The sequence below is a fragment of the Microcebus murinus genome, chromosome 12 (genome assembly GCF_040939455.1).
Source record: "Microcebus murinus isolate Inina chromosome 12, M.murinus_Inina_mat1.0, whole genome shotgun sequence".
NCBI lineage: Eukaryota > Metazoa > Chordata > Mammalia > Primates > Cheirogaleidae > Microcebus > Microcebus murinus.
In genome coordinates this window covers 22770029-22787411 of record NC_134115.1, presented here as the reverse complement: position 1 = coordinate 22787411, position 17383 = coordinate 22770029, and the positions used below count along the sequence as shown (strand labels likewise).

The 17383-nt window shown below is 43.6% G+C and overlaps 1 protein-coding gene across 2 annotated transcripts in view; it reads left to right on the top strand.

Annotated features, from left to right (window-relative positions):
- The first annotated feature begins 403 nt into the window (after positions 1–403).
- PCSK5 (proprotein convertase subtilisin/kexin type 5) overlaps positions 404–17383 on the top strand; it is a 427474-nt gene continuing 410494 nt past the window's right edge. For both annotated transcript variants that reach the window (XM_012759779.2, XM_012759782.2), the window contains exon 1: positions 404–1118. In XM_012759779.2, coding sequence (XP_012615233.2) covers positions 927–1118 — 192 coding nt within the window. In that variant the 5' untranslated portion in view covers positions 404–926. The remainder of the gene's footprint in view (positions 1119–17383) is intronic.

Here is a 17383-nt window from a genome sequence, read left to right as displayed (position 1 = left end):
ATTTGACACGCAAGTGACCTCCTCGAATGCTTAGTTGTGTAAGGACGTTTAGAGCGAGGATGAATGAATCTTCAGGGCGATTAACTCGCGCCAGCGTACACGTCTCTGTAAATCTTTTTCGGGAAGTGGTGGCAAATTCATACACATCCAGCAGGGAGAGGAGAAGACGGGGTAACACCAAGACCTCCGAGCTCTCCTCTCAGCCTTTTGGAAGGGCTGGACTTTGCTGCCCGGGACCCTGGAGGCTACAGCTGGGGGAACCCGGAGGCGCTAGGACCTGGTTGGCGCCTGGCTGCGGCCGCTTTCGGGAGGGCGGAGGAGGGAGGGGAGGAGGGAGAGGAGGAGGGGGATGTGGGAAAGGAGGGGTGTTAAGGGGTGGGGGAGTCATTTATGCAGAGCAGGCGCTGCTGCCATTGCCACTCAGAGTCCCCGCGCGCTGCTCCGAGCCGGAGGGAGCGCAGGGAGCGAGCAGGCGAGCGCTCAGAGCCCGGGCCGGCAGAGGGGGCGCCCGGCCGCTGCCCGCACCGCCCCCGCCGGCCATCTCCGTCGCGCTCGGGGGCCCCGGGAGGAGCGAGAGCTAGTCGGAGAGTCCGGGAGCCGAGCCGGACGAGACCCAACTGCGGAGGGCGCCCGCCCCACTCAGCCTTCTCCCGCGCCCGAGCCAGGGAGCACCGCCGACCGCCCCGCGGCCCGGAGAGCAGGGAGCACAGGTCCCCGCAGCCCCAGGAATGGTCTAGGAGCCGGTGCGGGGCTCGCTGCTCTGCTCCCTGCCCGGGCTCGCCGCCTCCTGCGGATCGCCCGGGGCTGCGCGCCGCGACGGCCCGGGGCTGTGCGCCGGGGCGGCCCAGGCCGGAGAAGTTAGTTGTGCGCGCCGCTTAGTGCGCGGAGCCAGCCAGCGAGCGGGGGAGCAGCGAGGCGCCGGGACCATGGGCTGGGGCAGCCGCTGCTGCTGCCCGGGACGGCTGGACCTGCTGTGCGTGCTGGCGCTGCTCGGGGGCTGCCTGCTCCCCGTGTGCCGGACGCGCGTCTACACCAACCACTGGGCAGTCAAAATCACCGGCGGCTTCCCGGAGGCCGACCGCATAGCCAGCAAGTACGGATTCATCAACATAGGACAGGTAACGAACGACAGGCTGGCCGGGCCCTCAGCGCTGAAGCTGCTGGGGGCTTCTTGGCCCCTCCGCGTCCGCCCCCTCCCCCCTTCCAGATGTGCTCTAGCAGCTGTTGCCCCAACTCTTGGGCGATGCTCTGTCTCGCGCGCGCGCTCTCTCTCACACAGACACACACACCCCAAAGTTGCCGGGATTTGTGTTTTGTTTACTTGTCTTTTGCAAGCCACGCGGGACTGGTAGGGTCTCTGGAAAGATCCGGAGTGCCCCCTTGGTAATTTCAGACCCGGCTGGACCTTTTGACCTGGAAATTCTAAATAGCACTAGTAGCCTGAGGAAACGGCTCAGAGGGTGGGCGTGGGGAGAAGGGGAAATGAGGTCTTTGGGGGGTTAGGAGGTGAGCGCGCCCCTGGTGCCGGCGGGGAAGGGAAACCCTTTCCTGCTCGGACCTGAATTTAGCCCAGAAAGAAGTTTCCTCTTCTTGAGCGAGAGAACTGCTGGCGCTGGAGGCGCTGGGGTCTGGAGCTGGAGGGGAGGGAGAAGGAGAGGGAGGGAAGAGAGGGGCGGGACGCGGTGTGAGCGCAGATTTGGGGGACACCTTCCCGCTTCCTCGCCTTGAGCCGGATCCGCGTGGGGGCTCTCAGGAAGGGGGGAAACTTCTGAGACCCTCTGACCGGGTTCTGGTTCGGGAAGACGGGGAGTCTGAGCTGAGGGCTAGAGTTGGGCGGGCAGCGGGGGCGCGGGGTTTTCGTGGGGTGCTGCTCGCGGGCTTCTGGCCGAGCTGCCTGTGGGAGGGAAATGCCAATAAATTGAGGTGATGTTAAGGGGGTGATTGGAAGAGCCACAGATTTGCAGGTACTCTGGGCTAAATGGTCTTGGCTTCCTCGTTCTGTTCTCCCCACCCCGCTGAGAGAAATGGGGGTGCAGAGGGCTGCGTTAGTGGGTCCCCCAAAATGCTCCCCTACTGTAAGCTTCTCTGGGGCTGACCCGAGGAGGGGGCCTTGGCCGGGCTCAGGGGAGACTCCGCTGGGATGGGAGACCAGGGTGATGGGTGGCGCCCTTCCAGCGGGCGCGCTTTGGGGACTGCTTGGGGTGCGCGCGCCCTGCGTGCTGTGCCAGGGGGCAGGGAGAGAAGGTGCCGGCTGTGCCGGTGGAGCAAGAACACACAGATGGTTTCTCAGGCCATTGAGTTCCCAACGGAGGAACGCGGGGACCCCCCCGCCCCCGGCTGCATGGGGGACGTGATTTCAGCAGAGCTGGGAGCGCGGGAGGGTTCAGAGGAGCTGGAGCGCGAGGTCCTGCTCTTTGCCCGCCCAGGGGGAGGATATATTCCAGAGAAGCCAGCCCAGTGTAGGACTGTGACTAGGGCAAGGGGCACGGTTTGTATCTTCCCTCCCCCTAAGGAAGTAAGGAAAGCCAGCCAGATTTTGTTGCCTGAGTGCCTGTCATCTGCAGAAGCGTTCCATTCTAATGGCTTGTTAGGATTCTACTGTCTTCTTTTTCTCTGGAAGAAAACATAACGTCCGTTCAGGTCTTTTTATATGAACTTAAAGTTGGGCGCTGTGTATACCCCAGGAATGTAAGTGGGAAGACTAGCACTGAAAGTAGTCACGTTAATCTTTCCAGAAGACTTATCTATCAGGTTCGGCTAACACTGAGCATCTCCCATATGCCAGGCATATTTGGAAGAGTAAGTTCTTAAACATAGCCTTCTTTCTTACTCTCAAAACGACCTTGTTTGGTGAATATTACTTCTCATACAGCAGATGAGGAAACTAAGACTCTTGAGAGGTTGACACCCACAGGGTTGACACCCACCTAGACAATGGCAAAGCCACAATTCAGACCTAAGACTTTCTCAGATTCAGGCCCAGTCTCCCCACGGATCGGATCCAGCCTTTTAGGGAACAGCTCCATTCTATGAGGGGGAAGGAGGAAAAAAGTAAAATCCCCATTTCCCTGAATTCTGATTTAATGGCTCAGTAGACTGGAAGCAAATATCCATTCTTAATTCACAGATACTTAGTTCAAACAAACCTGAATTTATAAGAAACGTCATGACTTGAAAGGGCAGAAACACCTGTATCTTTCTGAACTAATTAAGTAGAACTTAGATATTGCAGAATCTGGCCTAGTGAGAGGGGAGAAATTGTCACCCAACCCACAAGCAAACATTACAATGGCCTGCAGCCTCTGCTTGACTGAGGGCCTTATAATGAAGATTCATGGCTTTTCATTTAAAAAGTAATACTAAGAAAGTTTATGTACAAGTAACACCAAGTACTATTTATTGTGGTCTTTACAACACTGGTGAGGAAATTTAGTGCTTATAGAGGTTACAGAGGACCCCTTGAACCAGTGTAAAAAGATCAGCTATTCTACAGTGTAAAGCATTTCCTCTGTAGATCAAAGGAACTTAAGCCTATGCTAAGTCTTTGGGGTAGTAAATTGAGTTCACACGTGCAATATCATTGCACTGTAAGGGCCAAATGTATTTCTTATTCATTCTTTACTGCTCTGACCTTTTAACACTTGAGACATCCTTTTGTTATTTCTTTCCTTCAATAAACCAGCTGTGGATCAGTTGAGGGCAGTAACTAATTAGCAAATGTCTCTGGAATGTTCTCCTGTTTGTACCCTTTTGGGCTTGGGGTCTGTCTCATTGTCTGTGTAGCAGGTTGGAACTGAAATCTGTCATTATTCCTAAAGTCATTTACTATACTAGTCGTGTTTTTGATATATTCAGTATGATATTCTAGGTGAGTCAGGTAGTGAATTTTTACCACTATAAAGGTACAGTTTTGACCATCTATTCAGAATATCAATGGAATGTCTTGTGTAGCATCTTAGCATTTAAAAGCCACTAGAGATAAAATTTCTGGCCTGGAGATTTCTATGGAAAATAATAGGCATGCCTCTTCAGTTTGTAAAAGATAGGATGTGCAGAGTAACACAAAAAGGAAGCAAACAAACAAGCAAAAAGGATGTGCTTGACTTCTGGAAGGGAACAAAAATGAGGGTTTCCTTGGCTTCAGTTATAGAGAGAACATTATGTTTTGGTAGATTTTCACAAAGTATTTATATTTTATGAATGGTTATGCCTTGAAATTCTGAACTGATACTTAATCACAATCATTGTTAGCAATTGTCATGTCACCATGTATCATATTTTGGTTGGTGTTGGAGTCAGCTATAGAATGACCTGCCTTTCTTCTCCTGCAAGCTCTAACTACAAGCCTTCCGAGTACCTAGGCTGATCAGCACCTGCTGGGCTGGCTAAGGGTAGCAGGTGTGCATATCTGTTGGCCCGCACAGGGGATGGAAGAAGAGGCCTTTGTCCTCTCTCTCTAATAGTGTGCTCTGACCTTTTGAGCTAACAATCTACTGGTTAGAGAATTGAAATAATGTAAAGGAATAAGACCTGACATATTGTTAATTGTGGGCTTCCTTTGGTGTAGATCTATGAAGAGGAATTAATGTCTGGTTATTTGAATCCAGGGAGAAAGGCCCCCTGTGAACAGATTGCTTGCAATGTGCAATAGCTGTATTTATCCTTCTGTGAGTTGCTTATAATCCTCGATTTTAGGCTTGAGAATACCAGTAGCAAAACCCTCTCTCCAAACTATATAACCTATCTTGAAGAAGACCTCAGAAGGATAAAACCAGATGCAAGCCATACTGGGGAAATATTTTACCTGGAACCCCCACTGACAGAATGTGGGCTTGGAAACTCTGGAGAGGCCACTTTCCAGGCTGTGAAAGCAGGAAAGTCACTGAACTTAATGGAGTCCCTGTTCCTTCATCTGTAAAATGATAAATCGCTAGATAATAGAGTGAGTTAACTATGCATTGCTCAGCACATAGTTAGGCTTGCAGTGAAAGGTTTGTTGAATCTGAATCTGAGGAGAAAGGTTGAAATGAATGAGATCCAAACTTTTCGGATACGGAGAAAGGAAGACATTTTTAAAATGGAAGATGCAAAATGTGAAGGTGACGAAAATAAATTTTTGATGGCTGAGTTAGAACAGCTAAATCATAGCTTGTAGACAGAGAAAATGATTTTCCATTTCAACTCACAATTTAAAATAGTTTAAAAATAGTTTTATGTTGGATTCTAGACAATTATGGCTGATTTCCCATAGCTGTGCTCTCTTCCCTCATTGATTCTTGTTATATCCCATTAAATATTATAGGATATATTATAAGAGATGGAAGAAAGGGAAGAAAAATATCTAAAGAATTATGTTAAATCATACTTGAATTTATATCTTACTTGATTCTGAATGGGTTTGTATGAGTAAAGTTGGAGGAAGTATTTTTTGAGAGGTTAGGAAGAGATACTTTAGAAAGAGGAACCCTGTTCAGAGATGTCCTGTAGGCCTCCTACCCTGCTGGTTTATTTTGACCTGTGAATAATATGGGTGCTTGAAATGTTGATTTGCAATAGAGAGTGAGTTCTGGGTGCTCATGGATGGCACTGGAAGTAGGGGATACAGCTAGTTGGATGGGTTGTAAGGGAGTGGACTGTGCCCCTCCAGTCTATTCTTAGGCATTTTGTAAACAGAAGAGTAAGTTGATGTTGTAGTCCCACATTGATCCGGGTGATGTATCTGGCTTTGCACAAGGCAGCTCTTCTCACCCAAAAACCTCAGCTCTGACCTTTGCTTGCCACTCTTCACATGCATATTTCTTACGATGAGATGAGGTAAATATAGGGTAGAAGAACCTTTCCTGGAAAAAGCAATTCAGAGTGCATGGGCCCGATGATGGTGGGTCTGTTGCATTAACTTTATAACAAAGAGTGGCTTATATATGCTCATTTGGGAATTTGGGGGGACTGTTTGAAATGAAAAACTGCATTTTTGTGAGCCCAGAGGCGGCTGAATTTGCCTTATCACTGTCTTTCATAAGTTTATAGCCAGAGGTCCTAACCTTAAAGGTCAGCCAGAGAAACAGGGTAGTATGCTGGGAAATTTTTCAGCAATGCCTGACTCTTTGGCTGAAAGAGGGAGTCCTGACCCAGAAATATCCCCTGGGCAGGGAGCGGTATTTGTGTTGTGGTCAGTTCAAGTTATGGAAGGCAGTGTCTGGGTTTTCCCCAAGGCTGAACTATCTCCAGGCATTGCTCTGTCTTGGAAGTTTTATTCTTCAGTTAATTCAGGTTGGATTCAATGACAAGAAAGCTGACTTTGGCTTCCTGGCTGGTAAAAATAAATGCTTTTAGACATTCATATATGCCAGAATATATACATATTTATCTATATATGTATAGATAGATAGATATCTCAGTTTTATATATATATATATATATCAGTTAATTTTTATTTTTTTCAAAATAAAATTTGCATATAGTTTCGAGCAAAATTACTCATGCACTGTTCTCACTAGTTTTAACAGATTATACATCTCTACATTTAAGGGTACCAAGGAAGAATAATCAATGCCAATAAACTCTTCAGTTTGAGTTAATCCTGGGAATAAAGTGAGATCGGAAAGAAAACATGACTAAGGGTCAAGTTTGCATGAAACTCCAGGGTCTTTCATTTTATTAACTGACCTGACCCTCACTTCCTCGTTTTTCAAATAAGGGACTATAATTACCTGCTCCATCCACCTCACAGGATTGCTGTGAAAATCAGTTTCCATATATAACTAAAATAAGGCATAGGGAGCATTACATGATCTATAAGGACACCAAGGAGATGCAAAGGCTGCTCAAAGGAAAACAGGAGAATATTATGGTTAATGGGGGTTTCTGTAGTGGAGCGATTTGTGATTTTCCAGAGTCTTGCGATTGCCCCTGAGGATATAAGGGGGTGCTGAAAGGGAGAGGAGTCCATGTTGTTCCTGATTTTCCCCTAAGAGGGTGCAGCAGCTACACCTTTTCCCTAAGAGCCGTGGAGATAGGTCTGGGGCTGGAGCAACTGGCAAGAATATCAAGCAAGCAGAGCTCCTCATCTCCTGGTTAGACAGCCCTGGTTTATAAGATATATACAATGTGAAGCTTGCAAGATTTTTTTATTCAAAGAATCAAAATATGTGTATAAGAATAGTGGGAAATAAAACTGACACAAAGATTGGCCCAGGAGAAATATAGGTGGGGACTCTTTCAGGTACAAATGTCGAAAATCCAACCTCATATTGCTTAAATAAAACTAACAAGCAGATGAGGAAAGAGGGAATTTCTTGGTTTAAACAGATCCACATGCCTTCATGTACAGTTCTGAAAAACAGAAGCTGAACCTTTTTTGTAACCAGACCTTACCTGATCTGCACCTTCTTTATAGCAAAACCCATCTGGACCTAAACTGACATTAATTAGGGCATTTATTTCTTTTGTTGCAGAAATATTAATGAGTTTGATTAATGAGGATGTTGTTCTTGATCCAGATAGAGGTGTATATAGTATACTATGGTATGTGCCCCATTGTACTTGCCTTACCTGAAGAATTCTAAATTCTGAAACACACTAAATCCAAGAGTTTCCAAAAAAAAAGTGATTGTGGGTTGTCTAGCTGAAAAGCCAGAGGCAGTGCTAATGTTGGCTGTTTGTCCATTTCCTTATATTAGCTTCATTCCCACAAAGCAGCCAAGTTCATGATTCTTGGTATCTCTTTTATCCAGAATTGACATTAACCCCTGAAAAAGACTCCAGTTGGTCCTGATCACTGAGTAGGGTCATATCCCCACATTTGGGCTGATCACGTTGTCCAGGGGATAGCAGTATTTGAACAGGTCAGCTTGGGTCACATATCCACTCTTGAAGTAAGGGATATGTTGACCTTTGATGGCAGTCTACCAGCTTGGGAGGGACATTTCCCCAAAGGAAAATGGGATGCTGTTACTAGAATAAGGGAAAACAGATATGGGACAAGGAAAAACCCCACTACAGATCAGATTACATAGGCCCTAAATGCCGAGGCTAGGGAGTTTTTCAACATTATCATGTAGGACAAGAAGCTATATCGAAGATCTTGTATGTGCCCTGTTGTATTTTCCTCACCTGAAGAATTCTGAGTCCCGAAACACATCTAAATCCAGAAGGGTGTGGATTAGGTAATAAGGATGTCTCCAGTGCTCTTAGCACCAATGCTTGGTTGAATAGTGCAGTGGAAGCTGAGTTGTGGGGCAGTAGAGAAAGTAACTACAAAAGTGTTTCATTGCACGTCTGCTTCTACCTCCCTACCTGCCTACATTCCCTCCCTTCATCTCTTTCTTGTCAATGCACTGGAGTAGTTAGGATCATAGGTGTAGAATTAAGAGTTTGAATCCTAATGCTGCCACTCCCCACCTGGGGGACCCTAGGCAAGCATCTCAAGCTCTCTGTATCTGTTTCTTCATGTGTGAAAAGGATATAATAAGAGTAATTCCCTCATAAGATTGTTGTGAAGATTATGTTAAAAGTAGCTAGAATAGTACCTGGCACATACTACATATTCAGTAAATGTCAGTTATTTCTTGTTTAAAAAAATTTTTTAACTTACAGTAAATCAGTTGACCCTATTAATTATTTTTCATATCCCCTTTCACTCTCAAACATATCTGAGTTTGGAAGAGAAATGATATAGTGACCCTAATTATATGAATATCTGTGTGTATGTGTGTGCATACATGTGCACAGATTACATACCTGTCCTTTTAGCTGGTGGGTGCCTAGAGAACTGGGTGGTGCTTCATTTGTGGTTGTATCCCTTGCACAGTGTGTGGCACAGGAGAAGCACAGTGGGCATGTGAGACAGGAGGTATGAAGGGCTTTGGAGAGAGGAATAAAGAATAGGTTTGGAAAGGAAGAGGAACACTGGTGCCTCTGAGACTAAAGAAGAATGAGAGATGAGCGGAGAGGCAAAGTTCATGCTGGGGAGGAAAGGAAGTGAGCATGTCTGTAGAGTGGCCTTGATCTCATTAGCCACTTAAAAGATGAAGTCCACCTGCAGAGAGGTGGGGGAAACTGGGTGAAATTGATGTTCGGATGCTCCAGTATTTCGGAGCATCTTTAGGAAATGCTGATAATAATCAATGATTGATGACTATAAACAGAATTGCCAAATACCAGTGAGGTTATTTGCTGCTTGTACTTAGTCATTGCTCAGTAAGTGGTGTTTAAATGAATGAGTAAAGCAATGAAACAGTCTGTATTGTTTTGTGCCTTTCTCTCTAATGCTCAGGAGCCTGACATTAGAAAAGGACAAAGCAGGGAGTTAGAATTCACCAGGATAGGAAAGAAAGTAAAAAGAGAGACTCTGAGGAACTAGGGAGTGAACAGTTCTAGAGTACAGAGGGGCCATCTCTGAGATGGTTGGCCACAGTGTACAGGCTGTGACCAGCGGGGTGAGGCCAAACTAGGACTGTCAGACCAAGGAATAAGGCTGGCGTAGGGGTTTTAAGATCCAAATAAAAATGGACAGCCAGTGTGATAAGAGTGGTAGAAGCATAAAGATGAGAGCCATCCCAGAGGATGTTTTTTGGCTTGTTTTGTAAGCTACTAGAGTTGTTCTGCTTGATGATAAGGTCCCAGGTGTGAAGATGTAGGTGGGCTGACCAGCTAGAGAACAGGTAAAGGCTAGTGGGTTGGAAAGAGTCAAGAAATTGAATCTGGGATGTTGGAAGTGTTATCAGTATAGACAAGATGAGGATGCCAAGTAATTTGTGCTGGCATATCCACTGGGTAGATAAACATGAAGTTAACCCACATTTCAATTCTCCTTGGATAAATGTAGGTATTATCTCTGCTTTGCACATTGGTGTGCTGTTATATATGCTGCAGGTCCTGTACCAACTTAAGGGCTAAAGACAGACACATGGGTGACTGCTTTCAACTCCCAAATGTGCCTTCCCATATTTGATTTAAAAACTGAAGATTTGGTTGAACACTGAATATAGAGGGAATGGTGGAAACAGAGAATGTAAAACCAGACATAATATTTAAGGATGATTTTAAAATGGTATATACTATGTGACATGATAGGTTGACTTCCAGCTTAGGTTGTCACATATCTCCTTTCTACCTCTGTATTATAATAGGTACAGCTAGAATTTATTTACATGTCGTGTATTTTGCCCTGTATATACATATATAGCACAACAAAGCTGTGTTTTTGAACATGTTGTTCTTAGCCTAACCTTCTTAGCCTAAACCTGACTGCCTTTATAAGAATGTAGATATATTTTAAAATATTAGTCTTTAAAATTATTTATAGATAACTCTTTCTTAGAATATATAACATTTTTAGATTGTTCTATATAATATTAGGTTAATATTTTTTACATTTTTATGTTAATGTGATTGTTAATTTAGGGTTAGCATCACAAAATAAGCATTTAAGTTTCTATTTTAATCTTCTGTACATTATTGAAGAGGTTAATTCTATCCTGGGAAAATTATATTTTGGCTACCATACCAGCATTGTACCTAGTTAAGATTTATTAAAAGCAAGTCTTTCCTTGATGTCTTTCCCATTATGACAAACTGTGTGTGTGTGTGTGTGTGTGTATATATATGTAAAGTACTTAAAGGGCTGATATTTTTGTAGTAAGTACTTACGATCTTGTATTTTTCTATACTGAGAAGCTCTTACAGCTGTAAAAATATACCAGATCTCTCCATATCGATGTTCCCAGGCTTGTACCTTGTTTTCTCTGGTGGAAGTTTCTCAACCAAAATAAAGCTGGGTAGTCTGAATACCATGCAGGGAGGGGAGATTATCCCAGGGCCTTTAATTTTGTAAGTAAATATCTGTAACTATACATTTAGAAGAATACTGCTTACTCATCTTGTGCCTATTCTAGTTGTGCTTAACTAATATGTTTGTGTATGTGTGTGGGGAACCCCATTCATCAATTTCAGAGTCTCTCAAGAGAAAACTAAATTGTAGGCCACTTAGGATTTATTACAGGCTAGCTTCCAGCAAAACCTTTTTTCTTTATATTTTTTTTTAACTCTGGGGTATGCTTCTATTTGGTTAGTCCTCACGAAGTCATTTGCCAAATGCTGCATTCTTTGACTCATCACAGGATGATGTCATTGCTTCAGGACTGGTTGGACAATGATGCTTGAGAGCCAGTGAAAGAAATGCAAAGCCTAAAACAGATGAATTGAGTCACCCTTCTGGGTCCTGCCTTGCCACTAATTTGTCACATATTCATGAGCTGGTAAAAGGTTTTCTTTGTTATAAAGGATTAGTTCTATTCATTGATTTATTTACAAAATAGTTATTGAAGGACACCATCAAGAAGTAAAAAAGGCAACACACAGAATGAGAGAAAGTATTTGCAAATCATATCTGATGGAGGACTTGTATCTAAAATATATAAAGAACTCTTGGTCCGGCACCGAGGCTCATGCCTGTAATCCCAGCACTGTGGGAGGCCAGGGTGGCAGGACAATAGCTTGAGGCCAGGAGTTTAAGATCAGCCTGGGCAACATAGTAAGACCCCATCTCTACAAAAAATTTAGAAAAAAAACCCCAAAACTTAACCAGACATGGTGGTGCTTGCCTGTAATCCTAATTACTCTGGAGGCAGGAGGATCACTTGAGCCCAGGAGTTCAAGGCTGCAGTGAACTATGATTGCATCACTGTACTCCAGCCTGGACAACAGAGTGAGTCTCTGTCTCAAAAAAGAAAAAAAAAAGATAATTATAAGCATTGATGAAGATGTGGAGAAATTGATTGGAACCCTCATACACTGCTGATGGGAATATAAACTTGTGTGACTACTTTGTAATACTGGCAGTTCCTCAAAATGTTAAACAAAGCTACCATATGACCCAGAAATTACACTCCTAAGTGTATACCCAAGAGAAATGACAACATTTGTCCACACAAAAACTTGTAGACAAATGTTCATGGCAGCATTGTTCATAATAGCCAAGAAGTAGAAAAAAACCAACAGTTTATCAACTGATGAATGCATAAATAAATATTGTATATCCCTGCAATGGAATATTATTCCACAATAAAAATGAATGAAGTTCTGATACATGCTGCAATGTAGATGAACCTTGAAAATACTATGCTAAGTAAAAGAAACCAGTCACAAAAGGCCACATATTATATCATTCTGTTTATATGAAATGTCCAGAATTGGCAATCATTGGTTGCCTTGGGCTGGAAGTGTTGGTGGGGAATGGGGAGTGACTGCTAATGGGCATGGAATTTCTTTTGGGGGTGGTGAAATACTCTAAAATTGATTGTGGTGGTTTTTTGCACAGCTCTATGAATACACTAAAAAACATTAAATAGTAGACTTTAACTGGGTAAATTGTACAGTGTGTGAATTATATCTCAATAAAGCTGTTAAAAATAGCTGTTGAGTACCTGTTGTTCATCAGCCATTCTAATAGGCACAATGCTACTGCGTTTGTCTGCTCACAGGGTGCCAGTATCATAGTGGGAGGAGACAAGCCATAAGCCACTAACTGCAATGAGTAAAATAATTTCAAATTATGATGAGTGCTGCTGGAAAGCAAATTGTTAGCAGACTAAATTGCAACCAAGGGTGAGAGAACTCCTTTAGTTGATCAGGGATACTCATTGAGGAGGAAACACTCGAGCAGATGCCTGAATGTGAAGAAATCACAAACACGTGGTGAGGCATGAGACCCATGCAGAGATCACTAATGCAAAGCCCACCCCCCCCCCCCAGGAAGAGAAGGCCAGCCCATGTAAATGGAGGCTGGTTAATAGGGAAGAGGTACTCAAGCTTGAGGTTGGAGAGCAAGAACCTAAAGCTTAATTTTGATGATGTTATTTCCTTGCTCAGGAGCCACCAGCAGCTCCCATTTGCTTAGTACATTAAAATGAACTCCTTCTCTGGGCTTTTAAATGCCTGTATCTATTAATGTTTGTCCTGCACATGTACTTGCCATCAAATTGGTACTAACTGATCAACACTAAGGTGCTCACATGGTAGTAATACTCACTGGGAGCCAGTCAGGTGGCGGGGTGGGGGTGGGTAAACTCACAACTAGTGGAGGCAGAGCACACTGTCTGGGAGAAGGGCATGCTTGTAGCCCTGGCTTGGGCGAGGCAAATGCATCATTACATGTAACCAACATGTTTGTAGCCGTATAATATTCTGAAATAATAAAAAAAAAAATTTTTTTCCTGAAGTCTTTCCATCATCTCTCCTGCTGTATCCCTTACTTAATAAAGCCAGACTGACCTTCCCATTGTTTTCCAGATATGCTCAATGCTTTTCTATTTCTGTGCCAGTCTTTCCACCTGGAATATTCACTGACCTGTTGCTCTTCTGGAAATTCTGTCTGTTCTTAAAGGCATATCTCAATGTCATCTCTATGCCCTGCTCTGTCGTTATAGGTAAGATTGCTCTGATTTTTCACTTCATTGACTGCCACCGTAGTTTGCCTAGAATTCTCTTAGGGAATTTAATATTGTTAAGTTTTTCTTCCCTCCCCTCCATGGGGGACTTAATTATTACTCTGTAGCATGTAGCGTGGTATCTTGCTCTGTATAAGTAATCATTAAATACTGGTTGAATCCTAAGGTATTTTACAAACATGCTATGTATATAACACGCGAAATAAATCTGAATACTGGAGAAAAATTATAAAAAACTCTGCTACCTGGTCACTAAGGAAGGCTGACAGTATTCTGTAAAAGGCTATGGTGAAAGCAGTAATCTAGGATTGATGAGTCATTTGGCTGTGGACTCCAAAGTCCAGGCTTCCTGGGAAATAGCCTAACCCTTATCTTTTAGTGTTTCAGACCTTGGCATCATCAGCAGGGTCATTCTTTCTGATTTTGACTTCCACGAGCATTCTTGGTGTGAGAGTCAGACTAGACAGTGTGACAGCATCCACCCCGAGAGCCAAGCCCCAGATCATCCTAGGACTAGGATTGCTTCTCTCTGGATCCCAGTGAACCCCAAGGCCCCCACTGGCTGTGATAATCTTCCTGGGGTTGGCAATGCAAGTCTTTTGTCTATTGGAGCAGTGGGAAGAATAGCACAGAGTCCCCCTCCCCATGGAGAGACAGGTCTGGAGTAAGAAACGGTTTCAGATCACAGGCAGATTTCACTGTGTAGAAGTAGTGGGAGTAACGAACATAAGCAGGTTTGGTGCATTTGAAGGGTCCTATAAAACAGGCAGTAGTAGATGCTTGCAACGGTCAGAGGCTCATGACAGGGTCTACTGGGATTGGCCATTGTGAAGGGCCAAAACATTGACGTTAAATCTGGAGTTGGGGAGGGATTGCAGACTCTCAAACAAACAGACATAAATTAAGCCCTGCAGCTTCAGACCTTAAGGAGTGGCTTCAGAAACATCCTTGGAGATAGGAAACAAACTCAGGACAAAGAGAACAAATATTTATTGGGAGTTAACGCTCTTTAATGATAGAATGTTCTCTTGGTTGGGCGACATGGCCAAAAGCCAGTCTCACAGTAGAGATAGTTCTCCCCATTTGACCTCTTTTACTTTTATCAGATCCAAGCCTCAAATGGCCAGGCCTGCAGGCTTGGGCAGATGGATGGAAAGGTGAGTTGTATCTTCTGGGTCAGATAAAAGAGACATGGGAAAGTTGAGTTTTCTCCTGGGATATATGGTTTGAGAGTAGAACCATTCCCTCCTCTCAATTGTGATGGACCCACTATAGCTAAGGCTTTTGCCACTCCTTGTTTGTACTACTGCACAAGTCTTACCCTCCTTGTTCCCTCTGTCTCTTCCTTTCCTCTAGTCAAGAAGACTTTTTAGTACTTCCTCTTCCTCTTCTTTTTCTTTCTCTTCTTCTTCTTTTCCTTCTCCTCCTCCTTTTTTACCCTCTAAACATCATTCAGCCTAACCGTTTTGCCATTCTCTGCACATGAACTGTCATATCCTGCTTTTCTGCCTCTACTTATGCCCTTCTCACTGCATGGACATCCATCCACATGTCCACATCTTACTTGCTCTGCAGAGCCCTCCTCAGATGTCAGTTCCTCAAAGGAAATGCGTTTGTTTAAACTCTCACTGAAACTCATGTGCTTCTTTTTATTGGCATTTGACATTTTCTTTTTTTCATGCAATTTCTATATGTATAGATAGCTAGTGATTATCTATCTCTCTACCCATCCATGTGTTATCTGTTTTATCTCCTCTGCTAGATAGTCATCCTCTTAAAGACAGGATTTCTGTCTGATTCATCTTTGTATCCCAGATGGCACCTAGAAAAGTGCTCTGCAGTTAAAATGCCCTCAGAAACATGTTCTGAAATGGATACATGGCTGTATGGAAAAGGAGGCAGGGAGTAAATAGAGGCTGCAGCAGTCCTTAGTACTTTCCACTGGATAGTTCTCGTTTTCCTCCCGGCCGTGTGATAAGATTTAATTTCCGTATCTTTGGTGTTAGGTGTGGCCAACTGACTTCTGTTGGCCAGTGAAATGCGAGCAGAAGTGACACATGTCCCATCATTAACAGAGAGTGATTTGTGGTGATCTGTGTCTGCCCGATGATTGGCAAAGCCCCAGGTGATAGACGCCTCATTCATCTGGATTCTTGAGGGTACAGTGAACATCACTCCTAGCCAATACGCAATGGACATCATAACATGAGCTAGAAATAAACTTTTGTTGTTTCAAGTCATTGAGATTCATGGGGTCATTTGTTACCACAGTGGACCCTTGCCCATACTGACTAATATTATACAAAAGTCCAATCTCAATAGTTTTCTCCTTCTCTTTGCACACAGTATAGACTAAAATATGTGATGAAAGGAGAAAAAAAAAAGTAATATGTGATACTCTGGATAAGAACCCTGTGATTTAATAGGAGGACCTCAGTGATTTCCATTATACATTTTGCTGATTATTTAATTGGTAATTATGTATGTTCAAAAAAAAAAAATCAGAAGCCAGATAGTAGGTATTTGCAAATGTGAGTATGTGATTGTGTTGTTTGGATTTCCTGAAAGAAACCCTGAAGATCTTAGAGCCTAATTGCTCTGAGCTGCTTCTTTGTCGTCACATGACGTATATTGGCCTTGCCAGTTCTTTCGATGAGACTTCTTCTGTGAGTTCAGACAATCCTATTAATGACTGGTAATCCTCTTTAGAAAATTCAGGGTTTTTTTCTCTTTCCAGGAAGACAGAAACATAGTGTGTTGCAGATTGTCTTTTATTTTTTCCCATCACATGAAAACAGCATATTAATTTTGTGTTTCAAAAAATTGTTTAATAGAGAACTCTCTTTTTGCTTGTCAGTGGAACTTGCCTGTGCCTTCTCTGAGGGCCAACTGTGCTTCTAGAATTATGAAACCCACTGCTGAAGAATCCACTTAAATTTGTCTCCCCATGCCAAAGGATGTCATGCTTTAGCTGTTAGAGAACTGGCTTCACAAACATGTGGGTATCTGTGCACTCACTGATTTATGTGATGTGGACACAGTGGGGAACATCTGAGATTTAAAATGTGATGGCCTGAATTTCCAACTGTTGAAATGAATCCAAAGCAACAGATTTTTCTTCTTTGGCAAGACAGAATTGAAGCAACATGCAGTGATTTGGTTCGCCGATTTTGCGATCTGTTAAAAATCGGAACAACTTAAAACGTGGAGAGTAAATGCTGCATAATGTGAAAAATATTCTGAAGGTCACATGGTTGTACAGAATTAGGCAAGTTAAGCATCATGAAACTAGAGCTATTTTGAATAAATTTGATACACTGTATGTGAACATGTAAAATTTTTTTTGCAAAAATATTCTATTACCAAAGTAATCAACATCTTATTTTGTTCAACCTAATTCTGAAAAAGCAATGGTTCTGGTGAACCCAGGAAGTCTTTCTCCCACTTTCTAGTCCCTCAGCTGTGGAGGCCCATCTCTGGCCTTTATTAATTTCTTTTACTTGTGAGTTTTCCTTTTGCTATCGTTCTGTCCTTCAACATTCATTGCAAATATTTTAGAATCCCCACCCTCTGCTGAACACTGTACTAAGCCCTGGAGTTTCAGCAGTGCACACAAATCCCTACCTTCTTGGGACTTCTATACTTTTAGGAGAAAGGTATCTGCTTGCTTCAAAATAAATCACCCAGAAATCTGGCATAACCACCAAGATCATTATCACTTGTGAGGCTGTAAGTTGGCTGGTAGGTTCTTCAGTCCACTGCTGGGTCATCAGGGCCCGACTGGTCTAGAATGGCTTTGCTCACATACCTGGTGGTTGGTGCTGGCTGCTGGCTTGGACTATGGGGGATGGGAGGATGCCTGGCCAGTGTCTCACCACCTAGCAGGTGAACTTAGGCTTCTTCCCATAGTGGCAGGAGGTATCCCAGCAGCTAGA